At 39.2% G+C, this 27,068-nt stretch overlaps 2 protein-coding genes across 2 annotated transcripts; one reads left to right on the forward strand and one right to left on the reverse strand.

Moving 5' to 3' along the window:
• Nucleotides 1-28: 28 nt before the first annotated feature.
• CGAS (cyclic GMP-AMP synthase) lies at nucleotides 29-8,126 on the forward strand. Its single transcript, XM_030489923.1, has 5 exons — nucleotides 29-852; nucleotides 1,701-1,923; nucleotides 3,280-3,528; nucleotides 5,094-5,196; nucleotides 6,387-8,126. Exons 1-5 carry the CDS (start codon nucleotides 355-357, stop codon nucleotides 6,727-6,729), a joined length of 1,416 nt encoding a protein of 471 aa, XP_030345783.1. The 5' UTR covers nucleotides 29-354; the 3' UTR covers nucleotides 6,730-8,126.
• On the reverse strand, nucleotides 8,121-26,772 carry DDX43 (DEAD-box helicase 43). The gene is made up of 17 exons (XM_030489924.1): nucleotides 26,706-26,772; nucleotides 26,123-26,178; nucleotides 25,625-25,757; nucleotides 24,141-24,248; nucleotides 23,241-23,322; nucleotides 21,407-21,563; nucleotides 21,212-21,330; nucleotides 20,843-20,953; nucleotides 19,309-19,450; nucleotides 15,650-15,750; nucleotides 14,820-14,907; nucleotides 13,917-14,044; nucleotides 13,250-13,359; nucleotides 12,392-12,530; nucleotides 11,503-11,590; nucleotides 8,937-9,073; nucleotides 8,121-8,297 (listed from the first exon to the last, which is right to left on the reverse strand). The coding sequence occupies exons 3-16, from the start codon at nucleotides 25,686-25,688 to the stop codon at nucleotides 8,966-8,968; spliced, it is 1,545 nt and encodes a 514-aa protein (XP_030345784.1). The 5' UTR covers nucleotides 25,689-25,757; nucleotides 26,123-26,178; nucleotides 26,706-26,772; the 3' UTR covers nucleotides 8,121-8,297; nucleotides 8,937-8,965.
• Nucleotides 26,773-27,068: the final 296 nt, after the last annotated feature.

Here is a 27,068-nt window from a genome sequence, read left to right on the forward strand (position 1 = left end):
GGCGTTGCCCGCTGCCGGCGCCCGCGTGCCACACGTCCCGCCGGCGGGTGGGGCCGCCCGGGAGCGGGAAAACCCTCCCAGGGGATTGGAGGGCGCGTCGGAGGGAGGCGGGATGGCGCGGCCCGGCGGCCGGAGCTTTCCCGCTCCCGGGCTGCCGGCGGGGAAGCACAAGGCACACAGAGCCAGGCAGCGGCTCGCAGCGCGGGCGGCTCGCCCCTCCCGCCCGGCGGGGCTTTCGTTTCCTCGGTGGAGGCGTGGTGTCTGGAAGAGGAAATTGATCGAGGCGGGAGACGGGAACCTCCTCCCGCGGGGCAGCGCTCGCCGGTCTGCGGACGAGGAGTGGGAGTGAAGGCCATGGACGGCGCCGGTGGCAGAGGGCAGCAGGGCCGGCGCGGGGCGCGGTCCGCAGCTCCGCGGGGCCGGGGCGCAGGTGGCAGCCCGGGCGACACCGCCACCCCCCGGGCGCCGCGCAGGGAGGGATCCACCGCCCGGCGGCGGCCCTCTGCCGCCAAGAGCCTGCCGGTGCGCCCGGCAGCGAGCGGCGGAGAGGAGCCCCCCGCCCCGCGCGGCGGGACAGTGGCTGCCAGAGCCCCCGCGGCGCGGAGGCGAGCGGCGGTGCCCGACGGGGCGGTCGCGACCCCAGAGGCCGTCTTCCGCTCCCCGTCGGCAGCGGGCGCCCCGCGGCTCCGGGAAGTGCTGTTGGGGCTGACCCTGGGCCGCCAGGACGTATCCGAGGCGTCGGGGCTGGTGAACGAGGTGGTCTCGCACCTGATCCAGGCCCTCCGGAGCAGCGGCGGCAGCTTCAGCTCCATCGAGCGGCTGGGCGCCGGCAGCTACTACGAGCACGTCAAGGTGGGTGCGGGGGTTCAGACAGGCGGGACGCGCCTCGGGGCGGTGCCGCGGCGGCAGGTGGAACCGCGGGAGCCCGGGCAGCGGGGGGCGCGGCGGGCGGCTGGCTGAGGCCGGTGCGGCGCTGCCCCTGCCCCTGGAGAAAAGCTGTAAGCCGGCCCTTCCCGACGACAAAAAGGTTTGAAGGGTTAATTAAGAACACTTAATTATGAAACAGCTAACTTACTGACAGATGAATGCGTGTGCATTTAGTAAGAGACACTGCCTGAACAGGAGTCGCTTTAAAGCCGCAGCAAGCCCCTGCCCGTGCACAGCGTGCAGGTAAGCCCAGTGTAACCGGAGGAGGAGTTGGGAATACCTGGGCATGAAAGGCCCTGTGCCCACTTTTAGTTTATAGTTTTTCCAGTAATCGGGAGAAATAGCAATACCTTCTTTCTGTGCCCAGCTCAATCTGAAACAAAGTCAAACAGGGGAGAACTTTTTTTATTATTATTTTAAAGACAGCTACAGGCATAGCAATGCTTTTTTTTTTTCCCCTTGCAGCTGATTCCTGTGTACAAAAGGATGACTAAGACCAGCATTTAGGCATTAGAACAGCTTAAGAATCTTGTAACTCCCTTAAAAATTAATAAGTTGGAAAGCTGGAAAATGAACTGCTATCAGCAAATTGCTCTTTTCCACTCCAACACACAGCAGTCTTGTAATGCAAATCCAGAGAAATAAGCTCACATTTCACCCCAGGCATGAGAAGTACACCAAGGCAGTTGTAGATAAAACCTCAACTGGTATAAAAGCCTAAAGAGAATAAAACCTAAGTTGCACGTTGACTGTTTTATTCTCATGCTTTGCAGATATCAGAACCGAATGAGTTTGACATCATGCTTGTAATGCCTATTGCAAGACTTCAGCTGGATGAATGTGATGACACTGGAGCCTATTACTATCTAACATTTAAAAGAAATCCGAAAGAAAGATATTTGTTGAGGTTTTTAGATGAAGAGGGAAAATTATCAGCCTTTAAAATGCTTCAAACACTAAGAGAAATTATTAAACAAGAAGTAAAGAACATTAAAAGTAAGTACTGAGAGAACAAGCTTCACCTAGGAGTGCTAAAAATCCAGTTACATTGCCCTGTTGCTAATATGATGTGATTTCCCCCCAGGCAAGTGTCTCTCTGGCAATGTAGCTACAACTGCAACCCCTCCTGTCCCTGATATCTCAAATTTGCTCTTGTGCTAAGAATCACTGTAAATCCATCAGAGCTAATCAGCTTATGTGATTAACCCACTGCTCCACTACACAATCCTCTTTCCATATGAAAATTATTAATATTAAGGGTTCTGCTGTATGCTTGGTACTTCTTACATGACCTGTTGTCGTGGTTTAAGCCCAGCTGGTAACTCAGAACCACGCAGCCGCTCGCTCACCCCCCACCTTCTTCCTTCCCCCCGCTCTCAGAGGGATGGGGAGGAGAATTGAAAGAATGTAACTCCCACAGGTTGAGATAAGAGCAGTCCAGTAACTAAGGTATAATACAAAACCACTACTGCTACCACCAATAATAATAATGATAAGGGAAATAACAAGGGGAGAGAATACAGTTGCTCACCACCTGCCGACCGATACTCAGCCCGACCCGAGCAGCGATCTGGTCCTTCCGGGTAACTCCCCCTGGTTTGTATACTGGGCATGACGTGCCATGGTATGGAATACCCCTTTGGCCAGTTTGGGTCAGGTGTCCTGTCTCTGCTTCCTCCTGGCTTCTTGTGCTCCTCCTCCCTGGCAGAGCATGAGACTGAGAAAGTCCTTGGTCAGAGTAAACATTACTTAGCAACAACTAAAAATATTGGTCTGTTATCAGTATTGTTCTCAGGCTAAAGTTGAAAAGACAGCACTGCACCAGCTACTAAGAAGGAGAAAAATGACTGCTATAGCTGAACCCAGGACATCTGTATATTTTGAATCTACCTGCTGCTGAACTGGTAGCAAAAAGAAGAGCTTTCTCTTAGACACTACCTAATATTTCACGTCAGTCTATATAGAAAACATATTCCCTCTTAGGGTCCTCTTTTTGTCCCAAGCCTTCAGAAACATTGTGGCCTAACCTCTTTGGTCTCAATGTTTTCAACAGTGAAGCAGTTCACTGGAAAACTTTACTGCATTTCTTATGTTGTAGACACAATAAATCAAGCAAGTAGAGCAGTTGAAGAAGAGTGTTCCTGATTTCATAGAATTCCCGAACAGGCCTTCTTATTTAAAATCTCCTGGATAAAGGAGGATAAAGAGGCAACAGCTGAACCCAGATATTTCTTTTGATTGATTTATAAATTACTTTTAAATAAACCCCGTAATATTCTTAAAAGCAAAAAAACCCCTAAACATTTCTAATATAGAAATATATTTAAAAATCACTTTCTTCTTTGTTGCTAGATGTGGAAGTAACTGTGCAAAGGAAAAAGGCTGGAAGCCCTGCAATAACTCTTCAGATCAAAAATCCTCCAGCAGCAGACATATCAGTGGACATCATCTTGACTCTGGAAGTTCAGCAGAGCTGGCCACCCAGCACACAGGACGGCCTCAAAATTGAACCATGGCTGGGAAGAAAAGTCAGGGGAGAGTTCAGAAACAGATCACTTTATTTAGTAGCCAAACAAAACAAAAAAGAAAAGGTTCTAAGAGGTACCTCAAATATAGACAATAAGTCTATGTTATGAAATACCTTCTCTACAACTTGATCACTTTTAAGTGCTCTAAAAAAGGGTATCCAGATTCTGTTCAGTATTCTGCCTTCAAGGTACAGATTTTTATCTTATCCTGGATATATCTGGATCAAAGACAATTGAAATCCTTCTTTAAAACCATCAGATCTGTGGTACTGCTCATCCCGTACTGAAATCTAAAGACGAAACTGCTCTGCCAGGTTGCACACTATTGCTAAGAGCATTATATTAAAGCTGCCAAGTCAGACCCATGGATATGAACCTTTCCTGTGCTAGTGCTGTACTCAACAGCAACATCCACTCCTCTGCTTTGTAAGGGGAAAAAAAAAAATAAAAGGGGCTTTCTAAAAAGGCAGGAACATGCCTGTAAGTGGGGACTGCATACACAAGTTACAGACTTCCACAGGAATAAACCATACTTTTCTAGCAAGATACATGTTTCTCACTGAACTCTTGTATGGCTACGACATTGTTTTTGTTTCTTGAGACCGCTGTCACACCAAGCATACATGAGTTTGCAGAAACATCACAATCTGTCATCGTTTTGTAAGAACTGCTGATTTCAGCAAAAAGAGTTCAGGCAATCTGGTATTTTTTAAAATTAGCATGCCCATCTTACAATGCCAAGTAAATCATTACAGCTTTACTGGGCTATCTCTTCCTGTGACATTCAAATGCAAAGAGTAACTGAATCAAACAGACAAGGGAAACAGTTTAATTTATGAAAGGAAGACAAAAGTGAGTGGTGGTTTAAAAAGAGGAGTGGAGCTGTGTTAACCACTGGTTTCAGAAACGTAGAATCATAGAATGGTTTGGGTTGGAAAAGACCTTAAGATCATCTAGTTCCAACCCCCTGCCACGGGCAGGGACACCTTCCACTAGACCAGGCTGCTCAAGGCTCTGTCCAACCTGGCCTTGAACACTGCCAAGGATGGAGCATTCACAACTTCCTTGGGCAACCTGTTCCAGTGCTTCACCACCCTCACTGTAGAGAACTTCTTCCTTATATCATGACCAGAAGGACAAAAATAAATGCTTTAGAACAGTCACCTTGCCTGAGACAAACTCACAAGCTGATCACTTGCACAAAGAACCAGAAACCATGGCAAGGATTTTTTTATTCAAAACCAGGAAGGTTACACAGTGAAGCTAATAATGCAGAAGTTCAAACGTAGTGGATTTCTATGAGTAGTGTAAGTCCCCAAATCACATTCAACAATTGCAGGAAAGTTCAGAAATTAACTTAATTTTAAAGTAAATCCAAACGTTCTGAAGAATATAGTTAAAGCATCCAAACAATTAACTATGTCCTATATTAATAACATCCTACTTGTCTTTGGGTGGAACAGCTAGGGAATTCTGGAGGAATTAACTAATTGTAGTCCCGGAATTACATTTTATTTAAGTACAAAAAAGTTGCTGATATTTAAAATTAAGTTGATTATAAAGCATCTCTTTTTTCCTGTTGCAGACACTGGTACTTGCTGCTGTGTAACAACTTAACAATCTTGTGCTCAACTTTAGGAAACACCTGGCGACTCTCTTTCTCGCACATTGAGAAGGCCATGATGAACAACCACGGCAGCTCAAAGACATGTTGTGAATCTGATGGACTAAAGTGCTGTAGGTTGGTATTCCATACGAGTATTTCACTTTAAGCCTGCGTGAGCCAGGCTAGCACTGTTTCAGTTTAACATTTAAGAATTTGACCTGAGACTGATTACTCATAACAGGGAGCAAGAATAAGGCTTTTATGCCTCGCTGTCCTACAGCAGTACTCGCTGAACGTCTGACTTGCTCAACACGAGGGGGAGACAAATCACAGACAGGTTTATGCTCCAGACTTGCCTTAGAAAGCAAAAAGATGCTACATGTTAAATAATCTTTCCCAAACTCAGTCCTGTTTAGAAGAACCAGTTTAGAAGTCTGATGACTCAGCTTTCTGAGCTTTGGGAGCGAAACTACACTTCGTACCAAGGCAGTTTCTACAATGATGGTGAGGAAAGAACATGCTGAATGGGATCAGGATGAGGAAATGTGATTTTTCACTCACATAAAGACTGGTTTCCACATTTCTTCAAAGAACAAAACCCAAATGAGGTACAGAACCTCCCCTTAATGGCAAACCAACTTCTTAGTTTAGTTAAATACATCTTGTCCTGAAGCAAGAAAGTTACAACTAATGCATTTTTTTGTCTTTGTTTTATGAAAAGCAAAGAAAGACATGCTACATCCCTACCTAGCAGTGTATTAAACTCTGTATTTCTCTTCTCATGGCACACCACAAGAAGGTAGTGAAATACCCAAATATATCAAAGGGGCAGCTTTGATCTTAAGCGGTGCCCCAAGGTCATGTTATCGTTATATATCCATAATATTTTTATAGATAAAAAATATTTTTTATCTATATAAAAAATATGTAGATATATTTATATATATAAAGTGCCTATCACCATATTGATAAACATTCTTTGGAACCACCAGTGCAGCGGGGAGGCTGCACTGCGTGAGCACGCTGCTGGCCAACACTTTGTATGTTTGTGTTTCTGTGGCCACCAGTGAAAGTGGTGCACACACAAAAACTCTTGTTTAAAGTAGAAACCCTTCACTGCTAGAATCTGACTTCATACACAGTAGTTCTGGATTATCCAGCATACTGCTGCACTTCTTTTCAGATTTTATTCAAAACATTATTGAAAATGTTCTATCAAAGTAAGAACATTTTATCGCTTTCATGAATATTGTGCATTTAAATGCCTAGAATACATATTTGGAACTATATGGAAGGTACCTAATAAATTCTTATTTATTTACCAGGAAAAGTTGTCTTAAGCTTCTGAAGTATCTTCTAGAGCAACTTAAAATGAAATATCCCAAAAAGTTGGAAAAATTCTGTTCGTATCATGTCAAAACTGCTTTTCTCCACTCATGCGTCATATGGCCAAATGACACAGACTGGCATTTGGGAGACCTGGATCACTGCTTTCAGAAATATCTGGGATATTTTCTGGATTGCCTGCAAAAGTCTCAGCTGCCACACTTTTTTATTCCCAAATACAACTTGCTCAGCCTGGAGGATAAAGCGAGCAACGATTTCCTTTCAAGACAAATAAACAATCAATTGAACAACGGATTCCCAATATTTCATGAGAGGTTTTAAAACCATTGTTTACAATAACTATCATGTAGATTTGCAGATTTAAAAGCAGAAGTTTTGCACCTTAAGTTTCTCCTCAGTAGTCCGATACAAAAATCAAAATCAAGAACACAGAGAAAATTGCATACTTCAGTTATAGCTTAGCCATAACCCTTAAAAGAAATAGGAATTTAAAGTAATATTTATCTTCCCTATCCAAAATGCAGATGTCATCTGCAAAGTATCCTTATGGTATACTAAGAATGCATAGAAGAATTTGCAAGTTATTTTCCTACATGTAATTTCTACGATTCCAAACAAAGGCATCAGTAACTGCATAAAGCGAAAAAAAGACAATTTTATTTAAAATGAAGATCCACTGCAGAGTATCCAAAACACGCTCTTGCTTTCAAAAGGAAAAAAAACCAAAACATAAAGGCACTGGAGTTGCTTTCATATAAACCAGAACAACTTCTCCAGGTCAACTGGGTGGACAATCAGCAGCAACAGTCAGCAGAGAGAGAATATGTTATCAAAACAATATGAAGTTCCTTATCTTATACTAGTTACTTATGAAGTAACTTATCCGAGCCTTCAGAATTGCTTTGGAAATTGGTCTTTTCACTGGAGGTTGGATGGGAAGCAACTGTTATCTAATGTGCTGCAACAAAGTAAAAGTTATGCGAAGAGCATTTGTGTGATGTATCTTGTGGAAAGAAATGTATCTTCAACCCATACCAAGGAGGAACAGTCTCCCTGTGAAAGGTTAGCAAAACCGAAAATGCAGCATGAATCAGAATTCACCTCAATTTTTATTATGCTGAAGAATGTGTGAGGACAAGAGAGTAATTGTAATTATTTCCTATTACTAAAAATGCGCAGGTGATAAATACACAGCATTTGGGAACTGCTGTGCTGTAAGTAAATAAATCTTTTGCTTTTTCTTAAAGACGCTATGGGAAGTTAGTGTTCGAGGCCAGGTTGGACAGGGCCTGGAGCAACCTGTTACAGTGAGAAGTGTCCCTGCCCATGTTACAGGGGTTGGAACTAGATGATCTTTAAAGTCCTTTCCAGTCCTAACCATTCTAAGTCCATATTTTTAGCCAACTTTTTGAAGGCAAAATAACCTACTGGCTTAAATAATGCCCAGATTTCACCTCAATTGTGAGCAAATAAAGAGGGAAGGTCAGAAAAACATCTCACTAGATTCAGTTTATTAGTTTTTCATTTACTGATGACACATGACTAAACACAAATTCAGACCAAGCATCAAATGAAGGAGTAGCTCCTTCCCATATAAATTCCAAAGAGTGAAAGCATACCCTATTATCATTAAGAATCTGTGTTACAGAACCTGACATCCAAATGTAAAATCCAAATCAATTTTATCTGAAAGAAATAAAAGCTGACTTTCAAACCTATGTTTTCTTCATGACTTTGTTGACATTGCTCGAGTAAACTCTTGTTTTAATTCCATAAGCTAGAAAATTACATCCATGATAACAAAAGTAGAAGCTGTTTTTTTCTCCAGTTAGCCATGGACACGTATTTCTTGTTATGCTTTCCTCCATTAGGAAGAAATGCAGAATTCCCTCAAAAAAAACAAAATTGAGACAAGTCAAAACAAAAATGTCTTTCAATGTTAAGTTTTAAAATAAAAACCAAACCAAACTTGCTTCGGCAAACATCAGTTACTGCAAATAGCTGTTTCCAAATAATTAAGTTATCTTTGGAAAAACTTCTGCATGCCACTGGTAAATGTGGTGTATCAATGCAAAAGTACAGTATTTTGAAGCCATGCTGACAAATACTGCTTACATTCACTAATCCAGTTCTCTGAAAATAAAAGGAAAAACTATCTTTTACATTCTTATATATTAATACTGCATTTAACTAAAAAACAAACAAAAAACCCCAAAACCAACCCAACAACAACAAAACCCACAAACCCAAAACCCAACAACCAAACGCACAGTATTTGATTTTTAACCAGTAGATAATAGCTTTAGAAATATGCACATCACAAGAAAAAATAATGAAGTTTATTTTTCTTAAGTGAAAATAGTGTCCACACACAAAACTAAATTTATTTCTGTATGAAGTTAAACCAGTTTTCTAAGCCACTTTTTTAAAAACACATTTAAATGGGACAGGTAGAGAAAACAATCAACCGAGAAAAGAATCTTCTGAATTCAAGCCCATAGATGTTAGCACTGACTATAATCACTTACTCTGTTTCAGTAATTGCAGGGGATTACAGTTATTTTGAGGTCTTGCTCTGCGGTCTTTGTATATCCTTCCCAATTTCTTTTCTAATTTGAAATTCTTTGTATCTTTGTGCCATTGCAATAAGCTCGTTAGGAACCACCTGATAAGAAAGTAGCACAAGAACACGGCCAGTTTTAAATAAATCTAAACTTTTAGACCCTGCTTTAAAAAAAATGCTATTGATTTGTGTGCTCCCAAACTCGATTTTGTTATTTATCAGGCCTCTGTCACTTTGCAGATTGTCTTTTCTGTAGAGATCCATGGAGAAATCTTTTTACATAAAATTATACTCAAATATACTTAAAAATAATCAGCACAGTGTCCCTGGATTTTCAATTATATATTTATGCTCAGATCACCTTATCTGATGACAATATATAACCAGCTAATTAAAAAATGAGTATTTCAGACAGAAATGTATTTGTCAGTGATGATGAATAGATGAAAAAATATGTCCAATGCCACTTGTGTGATACCATACCATATATATTTGAATGTTACACTATGATTGATATTAAATTCCTTTCGGAAGTTTCAAGAGCCTCTGAAGAGAAACTTTGGTACTTAAAGAAAGCATTACCATAGGAAGGGTTCTCAGACGGGTAAAACAAAGCTCAAAGAAAAGAAGAGCAGGAGAAAGCAGTCAGTTCTCCCACTACTGGGAGGTCACAACGGCATCTGACCTAGATCCACAGTGCTTTTTGGCATGTTTGTAATCATGCAGAAAAGGAAGTGAATATTATCAACACACTTTGCCACCTCAGAGTTATATTCGTAAGGATTGAGGCCAGATGCAAAGAATTAGACAGATTTTATTAGGTTGAGTGATGCTGATCACTGAAGGGGAGAAAAAACCCCACAACCATATACCACTCTTACACATCATGGAACAAAGGCAGTGTCCAACAAGTCATCATAAACCAGATCAGGCATAATGCAGACATTAATGTAATGTTTGCTGCAAAAAGCAGTACAGGGTGTCTGCACTGTCAGAAGAGGTTTTGGATCACTAATCTATCAAAGCCAGCCTGCTCTGACAATCTGCTACAGCATGTAGCTACTCAGCAGATAGAGGATGTCCAGCCCAGAATCAGTTTCCTGATCAGAGAGCAAAGAGCAAGCTTACGCAGTGCATGTGAGCACACCATTAACGTGATTGCTCAGCTTCTGTGGTTTGTCTCCCTGCGAGTGGCACACAGTGCAAACAGTACAGTACAAACAAACTTAAGCACTTTTAATTCTCCTTAGAAATGCCTAGAGCTAGCAATGCTCTAACAGGTGAAGAATGCAGCCAGGGCAGTATATTCCTCCAGTTCCCTCTTCTTTTGCCATAATTCAGCAATGCTTGCCATTTGCTGTAAGCAACTTTTCCTAAGCTGGCATGAGCATCAGCTTGCTAGTTGATATTTTATGTGCTAAATTGCTCTTACTGGTAAACAACTGCCCTGGCTGTCACAAGTCCATGCAATAGGATGCCTGTGGAACAGTCTATTCTGACTCAGTTTTAGACATTGCTTAAAAATAAAGTGAAGAATGATGCATCTCTAGCTGAAAATCACTACAGACTTGTATCAAGAGAGATAGAAGTAATGAGACAAAGGTAGTTTTCAGCTGAAACACTGGATGGTTTTCTTCCTCAGTATCAGATCCTTTCCTGCAGCATGAAACAGTTTATTCAAACTACTTGGAATTATTATGTTCGTAGTAAGCAGCATAACATCCTTCAAAGAGTTGTAAACTAGAAGATTCAGGTGAAGTTCTAACTCAGGATTTAATGTTTGAGTAAGTATCCACAATAAAAACCACAGGTCCTAGGTAAAAGCAATTCAGTTTGTACTCAAACCCCCATCCCCCCAAATAAAGTAAAATAAAATAAAATTAAAAAAAAAAAAAAAAAATCAGTTTGAGTCAGAGCATGAGCTGGGGGTTTACTATAAATCAGGCAAAATACTGTTTCTTGTTACAGCAAGAGACAGCAACATAATTGTCTCTGGCTTCTCAGTCACAAGAAAAAAAAAACCAAACCAAAACATTACTTTCAAATAAAGAAAGCAAGCCCATTCCAGTCCTATTTCCCATACATCTGTAAGAAAAACAGCTTGGAAAGGTACGTGCAACTATCACAACTGTCAGATATAATAAACTGAGAGATAGTTCAGTTTCTTCTGATACAAATATTGTTAATATTTACACCTTCAAACAAGAACGTGCATCCAGAAGCGAAATACAAATGGAATAAAGTACTACAAAATAAAATAGATCCTATTAATTTTCTGCAGACCTCTATGTGTGCTCATGTTAGTTACTTTTTCTTTGGATGTGGAAGGCTTTAAGTTTCTGGTTCTTTTCTGGGACTCATCTGCAAGATAAAATACAGCTAAGGACAAGAGAGACTTAAGAACCCATTTTTTGTTTGAGGCACTATGAACACTCACCAAGAAAGGTCTAAGAAGGCTTAGACCTTCATGAACTGTTACAGCTGGTAACCTAGAACCAAGATAAATCTTACCCAGCAAGATGTATTCTTACTTGGTCTGTTCTTTGCAGAATTTCAATCAGCTCAGATGCAAACCTCCAGTTATTCTTAGTGACAAGTGTTATTGCCTCCCCAGTACGTCTAAACAAGGAATGAAATAACTGTTGATCTCCAAAACAACTGCTGCTAAACTCTTCCTACTGACCTATACACTAATAAATCATACTACAGGCAATATTATTGAACCGGTAAGTAAAAACTGGCTTAAATATTTACTATGCACGTGACAGAGAGCAACTTTTCATAAAGATCAGAATATGGCAATTCACCTAAAATGGAGCAAATGCACAACTAATTTAGACTTTTAGACAATAAAACTAGCCTAAAGACAACATATGTAGGTATGAAGCAATATATGCTCATATAATGACAAATAAAACACATACACCAGAAAAAAAAAAAAAAAAAAAGAAAAAAAAGCCCACTTGTGCCAACCTGGGAAAGCAGCATTCAAAAGTCCTAACACCAAATTACACCTAAAAACTTTAAATTTATGTATGCTTTTCCCAACAGGCCGTCCAGGAAACTGAACAACTCAGTGACTCATGAAGAGACAAACAAGGAAGTGACACTTCAGAATACCTACACAGGCATCGTTTTGAGCTGTTATTTTTCTTCACATTTAAACCAGCTTTCAAGCATCCCTCTTTCCCATCCACTTCAATGAAGTAACAGAAAAGTGGAAAACTTGTTTGCCTTAAGTTTAACAGTGAGCTGATTTCAAAACATAAAGCACTGTGTTATCTAAAATATACTTTGATAGACTCTGAAGTCTTCACTCCCCCACCCATAACAACTGCAGTTCTAGCATTTGACGAGAAAAACACCTATGCAGTGCATAAAGTATTGACAATGTATTACTGTTTTCTTGTAAACACTTACCCTGCTCTTCCAGTACGACCTACTCGATGAACATATTCTTCAATGTTGCGAGGGAAGTCAAAGTTAAAAACATGAGTAATATCATGCACATCAAGGCCACGGGATGCTACGTCAGTAGCTACCAGTATTCTGACTCTCCCTAAAATAAATACAACAGAAAGAGAATTGGACTTTAGGGAATAAACAGAAAATATACTCCAGTCTATTAGTTTTCTAGCATATAATGCACTTAACACATAAAGGGAAAAAAATATGTTTGTTGCAAGTCATGCTGAGTTAGCTTCAAATACAAGGCAGTTAACTAAGCACTCAAAATATCATTTAACTATTACTTGTATTTCATAAGAAGAACAGCAGGGTGCAGGAGAAGCAAGAAACATACCTTACTGATATAAAGAGTCTGTGAAAAGATCAGAAACTTCAACAACTTGAATCTCAGCTGGCATCCTTATCATAGGACTACTCTGTTTTATTAATATGTGAACACATAACCCCAAAGTAACCCCTACTGGCATAATCAAAAGCAGAACTGTTTCACTGAAAGCACCATCATTTGACACTTAAATTTACCATTCTGCACACTAACATAATACTGACTTCCACAGAGATTTAGAAAAATAAGCCTTAAATTTTTTTTTAATTCCAAAGACATTCCAAATTTTATTGAAGAGCAATTTGTTTTCGTTGTTAGTTGTTTGCTTGTCAAATTAACAAAGTAAATATATCATTCAGAGCTCTCTAATGTTTTCATTTCTGTGGTACTGAAAAGACATGGCACTTACAAATAGACAGAGTTCTGCACATGACAAGCTTTATAAACCTGGGCTTAAACAAATGAGTACTTTAGTACAAACCTACCTTTCTTGAAGTCATCTAAAGCCTGCTCTCGGTCCCACTGTTCCCTGTTACCATGAAGCGACTGTACTGGAATTCCTTGGAGACTTAAATCACTTGCTAAGTCATCAGCTCTAGGATGAAGTAAAGCAATGGTTCTTAAAAGAAGTGCAGAATCTAGATTTAGATCCAAAAGATAATGTGACAACAAGAACTAAATGTGTGCCAAAGCACAAAGCCCCAGCTAAGTTAGCTGATATTTATTATGAAAGAGTATGAAGGCAAGACTATGCTCCACATAAATTTTTGCTTTTATTTATGTATAAGAGAAATAGATGATTTTCTCGTGGTGTTCACTCAAAAAGCTCAGGTTTGGTACAAGGAGCGCTGCCCCGAAGCTACGTATGGAAGTAAACAGCACATCACATTAAACAAGAATCTTAACATCTACTTTAACTATGTGATATTGAGATTTACCACCACCATTAATGACATTAAAAAAAAAAAAAATAAAAAAAAGAAACTACCAGTCAGTCTGGAGGAATGACTAAATAAATAAGACTATTGCTACTACCCACACACTGTTGACAAAAGCTGTTACACTTCATAATTACTACGTGAACTAAGAAACTATCCAGTATTTCTGTTGGAAAACAATGAACAGATGTAATACTGGGAAGTGATTACATACGTAAGTTTTTTTCCCACAAAAATGATGACCTTATCTTGTGGCTTCATAGACTCAATGAAGTATTGCATGAAAGCTCTCTTTTCCTCCTCGGCAATAACAACAACTCTCTGTTCCACTGTATTTACTGCCTGTTACACAGCAAAAAGGCATACTAAGTAACAGATGAAAAGTACATTTTCCCCCTATTTCTACCTAAAGATGTACAGGGTACTAACTTTTCTCATTCTCTATCACTAAAAAAAAAAATAAAATAAAAAAATAAAAAAAAGTGGGACTGAAAGGGAAAATCTTCTAATTGAAGAACCAAACTTCAAGCAATCTCTGGGCCAGGATGTGGAGATCTTACCATTTCTGTAAATTCTGCTGGTACTGAAGCCAACTGAAGCAGCACAAGCCTGACAAGTATGCAACTACACCTACATATTAGAAATTTCAGACTTTGAAGACAGTTCTTACTGTAATGCACATGTTCCTGCTCTAGACAAATGCTTTCCAGGAGTTTAGTACAGAGCTTTCACTTCATTTTGAGAAAGCAGTAGTTAAGAAACACAGATCCAGATAAGGATCTGTATGCATTAGAATAAAGACCTTCAGAAGGAAAAGTAATTAAGGAACAGAAGTGAAGGCTGCAAGAATAAGGGTTGAGGCAAGAACATGTGCCACTCCAAAGTACATTATTCAAGTATCAATTTGATTGATACTTGTCACTTGTGCTGTCTTCTACTGAAGATCTAGGACTTACAGAAACATAAGAACAAAGTTCTTCTCTACTTGCTTTAAACGAATAAGATGGAGCTGTTTTTTTGAAAGTTTGAATTGATTTTAAAGTCGCAAGCAAAATCTTTCCTGGTTTAACTGTAGGTTCTTCTCCAAAAGAAGAAAATAAAGAACAGAACAACTTACTGCTAAGTCAAGAGTGCCAACATACACAATCATAGGATTTTTCAAATAGGATTTTGCTAGGCGACGAACACCATCAGGCCAAGTAGCACTAAACAGGAAGCAAAGAAAAAAACACGACTCATTAATTTCATCACATTCTTCTTTCTTTTCTTATACACCAGCGAAACACTTGAGCATGCAGTAATGAGCTTACATAACATTTAGAAATAATCTTAAGAAGTTATTAGTAAACAGCACTCAAGCTTTAAAGATAACTTTCTAGGTTAAAAGTACAGGCAAAAATTATGGAGCCTTTCTAATGAAGCCAAAAAATGAGTTTTATAGTTCAGTGATATACCTAACAAGCAAGTTCCTAGTCTTTTTTTAACCTCTAAAAAAATAGCTCCAGTAGAGAATACAATAACAAAAATTATTGTTGGGATATTCTATTGTTAAGATCCCAAAAGCTGCATAATAATAAAATGAATCCAGGTACAGACACTGATAAGAAGGTTAGGATACACGTTTGGTCAAAGTTGGCATTTCAAATTGATATGGCAATTCTCGCACTTGCAGGACACGTTCCTTTTTGGGAAGAACTCAGATGGGGTTTTTTTGCAGTTGATGTAAAACATCAGAAAAGGGGTATGAAATGAAATAAAACTATCAAATGACTCATTCAGACTGACTAGACAGAACTGGAAATAAAACTGATGCCATTATGAACCATAAAAGTTCCCATTTAGGCTAGCAGAAGTTTTAATAAAACTGACACATTTGTTCCAAAGTTAACTTGTTCAAGTGCTGATGTTTACAGTGTTTAAGTACTGAGCACTATTATGTTTACACACCTTGTCATAACAGTTTGTCTGTCAGGCCGCACATCTATCAGGATCTTCATAATCTGAGGTTCAAATCCCATATCCAACATTCTGTCAGCCTCGTCCAAAACCTGCTCAGAACAAGTTTATTTAGTTTCTTAGGTAAGGGTTTCAGCAAGACATTACATAGTAGACCATTTTAATGGTATCAGTTCTAATTGCAGACTCCAATCCACAATGTATTGCAAAACTTGTTCTATTTCACCTCTTTGATTTCCTTGAAGCCTTTTCATTTAGAAATACATTTGTGAGCAAAACAAAAAAATCCACAGCACCTTTGAGAGCACTTAAAGTCAATGGAGAAGAAACAACCGTTTGTTTTAACAGTAATTTGGTTGCTGCCTAAAACTAAGCACAGAATTAAAAGAAAGACAAACAACAAAACCAACCAAACGCAGAGGAGGGCTGAGAAATGGGAAAATGGACACCTCCCCCCCGCCCCCCCACTTTTGCTAAGAAATTTTTTGTAATTTAAAGGGGAAATCTCATTTCTATCTTGATAGAGATCTCATACCAGACCAAAGTATCAGTTATCAATTTAGTTTCTCATCAGAAGTAGGAAATAAGCCAGACTGTACATTCTTGCTCACACTAGGACACTACAAAACTCCCAAAGCCCAAACCTGTTTCATCTGGTAAAAAAACCAAAAAAAAAAAAAAACCAAAACAAAAGAGAACAAGTGAGATGAAGGTCTGAGCACAACTATTTGGAACTAGATTTTTTTCTAACATACAAGCACACCTGTTGCTGTTTTCAGAGTCTCATACAAAGGAAAAAGGCTGCCATCCAAGACTCATTTTTCTCCTTTAATTTTCAAATAGACTTTCTGTAAACCAAAGTTATATGGCTCATGCTTTTACGTACTGACATTTTCTAGTCACGTATGTGGAAACACAAGACTTTGACGATAATGCCCTTCTACTGCCTTGATTTTGCTGTTCCATTCTTTTCAGATGTTTTATTCTATTCAAGGTTTTTAGTACATTATCTATGTAAATCTCTGAAATAATAACAGATCGTCAGCTGAGAGACAGAACACAAGAATTCTATTTCTTGATTTTCAAAGGACTCACAGAGATTTCATTAACTACTTGGATTCTAATACAATGGCAAGACTGAAACATCACTAATTTTGTATATGGAGTTGTCTACTATGCCCCTTTCAGCAGCTTTATAAGTTATTAAGCACACCGATACTTTGCTGGAAAGAGCAAAGAAAAAAAAGTAAGTATGTATATTAGATGTCTCAGAGTAGTTGAAATTTACTTTCCTTATTTCTGATAGCTACTTACTAAAGAACAAAGACTCTAATATATAGAAAATAGATATTAGCACTATTTTTTCCAGATACCTCACCTCACAGCCAGGTCCTGGTTTATAAGCTAGATCTCCCCCCAACTGACATAATCTTAGATTTCTTGCTATTTACACATATTTACTTGTTAATATTATTTATTTCAGTTCTGTTTCTTGGCAAGAAATTTTTACAAGCCAGTTCTTCATGTAAAAATTATTTTCTTTCCTCTGTTTTAAATAAGTTATTGGTAAGTTTTGCACTAGTTTTTGTATTTGAAGAATAAAAGAACTACTCAAATCTACCTTCTATACCCTACTTCACGATTTATTTTTTTTTTAGTATATACTTTCCCCTAAATGCTTCCCAATTATTCATGCACAACTCCAATTTCCTTACTTCTGCTTTATGAGCATAAGGTCAAAAGAAATAAAGCACTCAGATTACTGATGAATGAATAGCAATTTACACCGAACACAGCAGAACAGAAAGCAATCTTCAAATGACATGTACCACAAACAATCAAAAGGCCGTATATGACAGAATTTCCCAGTCTTTCTTCTGAAATCATAAAAACCAGCCTATCTTGAATAAATGCGCTCCTAAAAATCTGACTCAAGACTGTAACTAACTCGACAGTTCCGTCAGGCAAGACGACGAATTCCCTGCCTCCAATTCACATTGTGTACAGTCTATATTCAAACATCATTAACTCTAACAGAGTTTGGGGTTTTGTTTGTTCGGTTTAAACAAACAATTGTATTCTGATTTCCGAGCTTGGAAGTCCTTTGGAAAACAATTATATCACATCAGCAAATTATACTCAGTGCACTTAGGGTGCCTTCATAAGACTCAGTGTCTTTAAATCAAAACTGTAAAAGAAGCTTTTCAATAAACAGCATTCTCCATCCAAGGTGTTAAAGTTGAAATCTAAAACCACTCTCTTTTCTCTGAAATAACACTGCAAAATTAAACTTTTTTTTTTTTTTTTTTTTGGCTTAAGATCAATAATGAAGCTATGGAAATGGAAAGCATCTTTATATCTCTCAAAGTAAAAGAAACTACAAGGAAAAATATATGGTAACATGAAAAAAAAAAGAAAAAAAAAAAAAAAGAGAGCATTTTGGATGTCCAATTTTTCAAATGGGACCTAAAGAAGCACAGCATCGCCAATCTCCAGAAAGTCTTAGGCACGAGACAACCATTTTGCAAATCATGGCCCTTGCACTGGTTTCAATCTTCTGAGAATATTTAACTGCTAGTGGTACAACAAACAATGTTCTCCTGCTTTACATCATCAGATTTTTCAATTTGATAGCTAATTCTTTTTAGCTATCAAACTTAATATCATATTACAGTATATCTTGCATATACTGAAACATCCAGTTTGGGTTACATGCATATTCTCTGCTTTAGAAAGCAGTGTGTGCTTGTAGTATGACCATACTCCACCTTGGTAGAGAAAGATTACTGATGTTCCTACAGTTCTCAGAAAGCAGGTTCTCAGGCGTTTTTTTCCTCCTTCTTAGTAATTATATGTTACTCTTCTACATAAGACTACTCTCATGTCTCCCAATAATATTCTTTTTCTAATGGTATTATAGGACCACTGGCCTTGCCAGTAAGCTCACAACTATTAGCTAGAACTGGAGCTAACTTGTTGCAGCATGAGTATTTAACCCTTAAGAGGGAATTGGGGTGGAGACAAGGGAGGGAAAACAGGCCACATTGTTAAATGCCACCAGTTAAACAGACAACTTGGAAATAATTTGAATACATGTAAGTATTTTACGAAATAGCAATAAAATTAAGTGTCCAGCACAGCAAAAGGCAAGAATGAAAGGAAGACATAAGGATTCATAACAATATTTACATGGCTATTTTCCCTCTGAGATCAAAAGAAAGTCAGTCACCCAAACATTTAAATATCTAACTGTGACTCTGGTGCTTGCTGCACAAGTTCTAGTAAGAATTTGAGTCACTGGTAATCTTTAAAAGAAAAGGAAAAGAAAACTTCAGAAAGGCATTTCATCCATTAATAACCAATCCTGTCAAAACGAACTTCAAAATTTCAAACATGACAAGAGATAACAATTTAGCATCTTTTAAATGTTTACTGTACTAGAAGCCTATTTATTTTTTTTAGGGAATATTCCACATCTGCAATGCAATTATGATAAGTACCAACCATCCCTCCAATGCCAATCTCAATGTTAAGATCTATCATAAATTTAAGACTTAAAAAGTTTAGAGAAAGCTTCATTAAAGCTTAAGTTCACACCAAGTCAACCATTTCCCAACTGGTACATTATTCATTCCATATCAGCTACTTGCCAGGTACGTTATGCTCTTCAAATTTATGAAGTTGTTCATTTGAAGATCATTCAGTCTGCCGGGAGTAGCAATAACAATATCCACACCTTTGGTAACCACGTCTATCTGTCCTTTTCGGTCCCCACCACCATATACGCAAATACTGAAAAATAAAGTGTTTTACAGAAGCAGCATATTAACGTTCAGCTAAAGCCAACCTTTTCAACTAAATGCCACCATTTTCCTTTATTTTACAAAATATCATCTGGTATTACCAAAAGGAAGGAATACCATAAGTGTGACTGACAGTATCACAGTAAATAATGGACTTAACACTGAACAATACTCCCTCAGCAGTTCAGCAACAACTTTCTGCTGAAATCATAGTGAATGCAATCATGAAAGGAAGGAAGGTGGCTATTATGCTGCGAGTACTGGGTTGTTCTGAAAATATTCACACCAAAAATAGATGAACATATGAAAGGATGCATGATTTTCTAAACAGTACCACCAAGAGTCAGACATTTTTCTGTTAAAACAATCAATGCACTCAATAAGGTACTAGGCTTACTCACACAAACTCAACATGCTCTGTAAAACTCCTCAGTATTTTTGAGAAGGAAGCAGAATGTACATTTCAGTATTTGATGACTACAAGACTAATTCTGAATGCTATACGAAGTTACTAGAGAGCCCTGAAAGTTAAGTTTTGGAGTACAGTAATGTCTGTTTAACAGCTTAAATGCAGACGTACACTCTCAGAAGGTTTGTGGATGAAACCAAATTGGGGGAAGCAGTCAACACAGTAGAGGGCTGTTATTCAGAAAAGCCACAAAAGGCTGGAGAAATGGGCTGACAGGAATTCCATGAAGATTAACAAAAGCAAAGATGGGGATGGAATTATCCCATGGCTGAGGGCCAACATGCTAGAAGATAGTTTTGCAGAAAAAGAGTTGAGTGGGCAAGGAACTGATCATTATTCAACAGTGTAACCCCACAGAAAAGAAAGCCAGCTGTGTAGTATGGAGAAGGTAGCCAGCAGCTCAAAAGTGGTCATTATTCTCCTTTATTCAGCACTTGTGAGACGACACCTCAAGCACAATATCCAGTTTTTGTACCCCCTGCCTCTATTACAAGACAGGCATATTCATACTGGAGCAAGTCCAGCAGGCAGCTACCAAGATGGCAAAGGAGATGGAGTGGATTACATGAGAAGCTGGTAACCAGGCTTGTTCAGCCTGAAGAGAAGGCTTGAGAAGATCTTATTGCTGTCCCCAACTACCTAATGGCAAGGTGCTGAGGAGGCACAGCCAGACTCTTCTCAGTTGTCCACACAGAAAGACAAGAAGCAACAAAGCTACAATGCAGAGAACTCCAACTATGTAAGAAAGATTCTCACTATGACAGTAGTCAAAACAGGCATTCTAAAAACTGGGAAAATATGAACTCTGCATTTACTACCTTCACCTTCTCTCTTAGCAAATGCATTATTTTAGTAGGCAAATTAAGCCACAACTGGTAGCAAAAAACTCCAAAACTTAACAAAAAAGATTACCTTTTAATTCCTTTGTATGTGTACTTCAAACATTCTGCCTCTACTTGAAGAGCCAGTTCTCGAGTGGGAGCAAGGACTAACATTCCTGGCCCCCCACGCTGATCTTTGGATCTGCAATAAGAAGCTTTAGAATGTGGGTATATAAGGCTAGACAAAATCCATCACACCTGATATCAAATGTTTTTATAGTGTTCTAGACTTTCTCACTGCACTGCTAATGCAATCTATGGTAACCAATTTGGTACTTTTCCCACCAGGTTATAGAATTCATATAACTGTATTATTTATTAGCTTTACTAGAAAACCATCACATGAGGGGTAGGGGCAGGGGAAAGTATCCACAGCTAAACAAGTCAGGCATGTCCTTACATTGGTTGTGAAGTCAAGTGAATGAATCCAGGCATTAAGTACGCTAATGTCTTCCCAGTACCAGTCTGTGCTATACCAATAAGATCAAGTCCTTGAAGTATGATCGGCCATGCCTGGGACTAATATAAAACAACAAATACTGAAGTGGACTTTTCTCTAAAGCTTCAGTTAGAGTCATCAAAATTGAAGACATACCTGAATTGGTGTAGGCTTTTGAAAACCAACTTTTCTTATATTAGCCATAATATCAGGATAATGCTCAAATACATCTTCAAACTTACAAACAGGATTGGGAATGCAGCGCTTTTCACCTTCTTTTAAGTCATCACAAATTACATTATTATTTTCTTTCCTGTATAGAATTAAAGAAGTGCAATTGCTTTAAAGTCTCATTATCCGAGAAAGTAGAGCTAACACAAAAGACTGCCTGATTTTTATTTTTTTTTTTTTAATTCCTGAAACAAAAAATTCCAAGTTCAGATTCTTGAATGAGACTTATAACTATTCTTCTAACTTTTAAGAAAGCCTTTCAACACAAAGACTTCTCCTGGAGGCATCAATTAGAATTCTTTTTTAAGAAAGACTATTGCGAAGTTATATATGGTTATTAACATGAACTGCAGTCCTGTCATATCAGACTTCAATTATATTCTATTACAAATCAGATAACTATGTCAAGTTTTTAAACCTAAAGACAATCCAGAACTCAGAGGAAGAACTGGACTTCTTTGTCAGAACCCTATATTCTGCCAAAAGACTTCCTGAAGTATTTTCAGAGCAGCTTCCTGGAAGCTCTGTAAAATACAAACAGAACAGTTTAGAAAAAAGAATGTAGTCAGTTAGACAAGCTCAGAAAAATACCCAAAAAAACCCCCAACCCCCAAAACCAACCAACCAAAACCCAAAATACAACACACACAGAAAAAGCTGTATTAAAAACTGAAGTTCCAAGGCTCCCCCCAAATAAGAGGTATTAATATGCATAAGTAATTTATTTTCATTCCAGTCTTGTACTCTTCTGAAGATTCCATTCAGCATATAGCTTTACTTCAAGCAGGATGTGAGATAGGAAAAGCATGGCTAATTTGACCTTTCCTCATGTTTACAAAAATACATTTTCTTTTTTCAATTACTGTTTTTTTCTTAAAGCAAACAGATTAGATGAAAAAGGAAAAACATTCCTTTATTACACAAGCAAGTGCTATTCCTCAATGCATGTTCTGAATCTACATAACAGTGTTCTGTTGCACTTGACTAGCTCTAACAATAACACATACACACACTTTAAGGAAGCAGGCATCAATTTCATACTTCACTCACTGTGGCAAGGTTTCCCTGGTGGGCATGCGAGAGAAAAAACAGACACCATGCAAAAAGAAAAGTAATACAAGGTAATGCTTCAAGAATGTTCACCAACTTCATTAGAACTATTGAAAAGGGTTGAAACTTATCACGGCCTGAACTGAGTCACTTGAAACAGATGATCTGATTTTCTTGAAAAGTAATGATGTAGATTGCTGGATCAAAATGAATGGATACAGTTAACCGAAGCATGTATTCACCAAGATGTACTTGGAAAGACAAGACAGATAGGAAAGTAAGAGTAACAGAACTTGAAATTTGTTTTGAAGATGGTATTTGACTAAAATATACGGAGAAGAAAATGGCAGCCAAGAGGTATTCAAGATGTGAACAATCACATTTGGAAGGACCTAAAAAACGTGAACATGCTGTTTCATGACTAGCCAAAAGCTAGTGAGCTGTCTGGGGTTCCTTCCCCCCCCCCCCCCCCCCAAAAGTCAACCATATAAAACACTTGCAGAGAAACAGTTGATTTTCCAAGCAACTAACAAAATCTCATCTGGTAAATATTGTTTAATTCCTAACAAAGAGTTCCTAACAAGATCCAATTATTACAAGACCCTACCATTAATGCTTCTGTCTCAGTATTTTATCATCCACTTTCTGGGCTTTATACTTTAATAGCAATTTCTACAAAACAGACAATTCCCTATAGAAAAGGTCATACCGCCACAGCTCCACTTCTTCTTGTGACATAGACGCGGTCCTTGATGATTCTTTATAGAAGTTTTTCTCAATTGGAGGCAAGTCTTAAACAGTCCGGAAAAGTAAACTTGAGTCAGTAAGAAATGCTACAGGTTCAGGGTAAGTGTGCTAAAGCTTAAGATGGAAATCCCAAAACCCAGACAGTGCCTTGTACTAGGAGACAAGTCAAAAAGCACCAGAGGACTATTGTGGTTCATGTAAAAACTGAAGTCTGAGACAAACACTTCAGTAGATGCAAAAGAACCACTTGCCCACATTTCAAGTTCTAAAGTAATTTCTGCTAACACATATAGTATAATATTTCACAGAATCACAGCATTGTTTGAGTTGGAAGAGACCTTTAAGATCATCTAATTCCAACCCCCTGCCATGGGCAGGGACACCTTCCACTAGACCAGGGTGCTCAAAGCTCCATCCAACCTGGCCTTGAACACTGCCAGGGATGGGGCAGCCACAGCTTTTCTGGGCAACCTGTGCCAGTGCCTCAGCACCCTCACAGTAAAGAAATTTTTTCCTAATGTCTAATCTTAAACTCTGCTCTGTCAGTGTAAAGCCATTCCCCCTTGTCCTGTCACTATATGCCCTTGTATTTAACAGGTCTCGTTTTTTTTGCTGCAGCCACATACCAATATTTCAAAGGCTGAAGTCAAACTACTAATTGAGTAGCAAGAACTACTTGGTTATGTAGGTCCTCCATGACCATGCTGAGAAATGCTGACATGGTCACTTCACTGTAAATACTTACCTAATTTGAATACTGAAAGACTCCATCATCTCAAAGAAAAAATTAAAAATGTTTACGCATTCAACAGGTTTATCATATAAAGACAAGTACTAATACAACCGAAATTTTAGAACTAACCTGCCCACTTCATAGCTTCATATTTAGCGCTGTTTTCTCGAATATAGGCCCAGTTAATCACTGATTTCTTTGGGTTATCTTCAGGCTTGACAGTGTCCAAGGTTTTTCCTGTAGAGTTAGTACCAAAAAGTTGCTGTTTGATGGAACCTGTTGCAGGCTGAGTGAGAACCCCCCATCAAAACAAACACCTTATTTTCTTTTTTTGTTGTACGGCCTCCAATTTTTAATAGACATGAAGCATTTAAATAGAAAATTCTTTCTTAGGTCTTAGCCTGAAACATCAATAAAATCTGTACAAATGCAGTTCTGATAAAAAAAAAAAGAAGCATTTCAACATCTTCAGCTACTTAAAGAAAGTGGTGACAGATTCTGAAATGCTGCTCCTCCAGCTATAAATAAGGCTTGTTGTGCAGCAGGCTTTTGAAAAACTTGTGAACCCAGTAGGTGATATGCAGACAGAAAGCTTTATTTTTAACAGCTACAAAAGCAAGGTTTACTTCTAAAGTATCCAATGACACCACAATGAAGTCCTGGTGTAGTTACACTCTATACTTCTTTTTTGATGAGGTTAACACTTCACAAAGTTTTTATACTGAAGATATAAATGGCAACACAATTATGCATTAATGTAAAAGCAGGAAACACAAGGAAAACACAGTAACCCCTACTAAGGAAACGTTAACTATTTCTAGCCTCTTGAAACGTACTCATCTACCTTCTGTGGCACTTCTAAAATCAAAACCCAGAACTACCCCATTCCTTATTCTAACGCTGGAACAAAACTCTCAGATCCTTTCTTCCTCATCAGTGCCTCAGATCAACAACTGTGGATGTAGTTTGACTGTGCAAAAAGTCATTGGGAGCACATAGACAAAAACCAATAAACAGGATCTCAACATACAATCATTACTTATAAATCCACGTAACTAAGTTAACACAATAAAGCCTAGTAAAGTGAGGCATGATGTGCAAGATCAAATCTTAAAAGTAGTAACAAGTCAGCATTGCCCATGCTATAAACAGTATGTTTACTTTATACATTTATAAAAATTTACTGAGCTTTAATACTGCACAGATACTACTTTAAAACTTAAACTAGAACAAATGCTTGTATTTTGGGAGAACCAGACTGATAATGCAAGAAACCAAGTAGTCCAACATTCTGCATTCATTTAAATTGTTGAAAACACACAGCAACTAATTTTCACAGAAGTCTGGCAGTTTGAAGAGGGAGAAACTGCTCACAGCTGAGAAGGGAGGATGTCTAGATATTTCTGTTTTAAGCAGGTATGCCACTGTCCAAAAACAAGGTGAAAGTTAATTTAGTTCAGTAGCGTATTAGTAATGCAAAAACACTCCAGCAAACTACCAAATATCTGGAAAAACAACTCATAGTATTTCTTTTTTTAAACAAACACCCCACCCTAAACAATAACAAAAAACCCCAAATCCCAAACACACAAATCCTTAACCAAATTCCTTACCTTTCTCACTCCCACCTCTATTGTAGTTTTGTCCAGATCTTGTAACAGCATCATCAATCAACATCTTGGCTTTGTTTTGTACAGCGACACTGCCAAAAATCTTTACTTCAGCTTCATAGGTTCCTTTTATAACCTATGTTCATAAAACCTTATTGAGTTCTTTTTAATACCACAATGACAAACTTTATATAGGAATATACACTGAAAACAGGCTTTGACTTTTTTTTTCCTGAATTTTAACTTCCGAGGAAAAGGCCCTTTAATTCTCTGTCTAAAAGGGAAATAAATGCATACTTAGGGAAAGAATATCAGTAAGCTTCTCCAGTCAAGTTGCACCCTCAATTCCACTTCCTTTTCATCAATTCTTGTAAAACAGTAGAATTATTACAGCCATTGCAGCACACTTCAAGTTGCTGCATTAACTGTGGTTTACACAGAAGGAAAACCAACCACATTCACAACAGAGTCCAGGCCTTAATGACAAACAGCACATGGTACCTTTATCCTGGAACCTGAAGAATCCTCAAGCTCTCTTATTTTACTTCCACCCCGACCTGTAAGAAAGATAGTGCAGGTGTTACAGAGATTTAGGCCAAACTGTCAGAAACTACACATAGTAACTAAGCATTTTGGTTGTGACCAAACCCTGAGACCTTCACAGGAGTGCGCGCATCCATAAGTAAAATAAATTATGACATCAAACTGCTGGAAATGCAGGTAACTTATTTGGCAATTAGCCAAATGCAAGGTGCATGGGGGTTATGTGTGAAAGCACCTCAGTTCAAGAGATGGAGCAGCAAAACCATCTCAAGAGAGCGCCGCTCTTCTTCCAGAAGAGTGGAGAGGAGCTTACATGCCGGCTATGAGAAACAGACATCAACCCAACCACTTCAGGGAGGTAAAGCTCAGCTACCCTGGCGAGTGGGAGAGCTCCACTCTGCCCTGCAGCAACGCACCTCCTCGGGGCGCAGAGGGAGGCGCGGGGGCACACAGGAACGAACCTCTCCGCGGCCGGCTCCTCTCCCACCCGCTCACCTCAGCGGGCTAAGAGCCCGACGGGTGGGGATGCGACTGTTATTACCTATGAGAGCCCCGACCAGGGCGCTATCGAGGTGGAAGCAGAGGGGCGCCGCTGCGTCACCACGCTGGCTGGCGGCGGCTCGGGGCCGCCACTGCCGCGCCGCCTTCCCCGGGCCAAGGGAGCCCTCAGCGCCTCGAGGCTCCCACTCCTCCTCTCCGAGGCTGGCGGCCGCCGCCGCCACATCCTCCCGCCACCACTCAGCGCTCCTTCGTCCGTCGCCGCCCGCTATGGAGGCGCGACTCTGGGAAGGGGACGGCGGCGGCTGGCGCAGGCACCTGGCAGGAGATGGCGGCCGACCCGTTCCGGCGTCCTCATCGCTGCTCGTGTCCCAGTCAGACATACCAGCTGCCCCGTTAGCTGCCG

The sequence above is a fragment of the Strigops habroptila genome, chromosome 6 (genome assembly GCF_004027225.2).
Source record: "Strigops habroptila isolate Jane chromosome 6, bStrHab1.2.pri, whole genome shotgun sequence".
Classification (NCBI taxonomy): Eukaryota; Metazoa; Chordata; class Aves; order Psittaciformes; family Psittacidae; genus Strigops; species Strigops habroptila.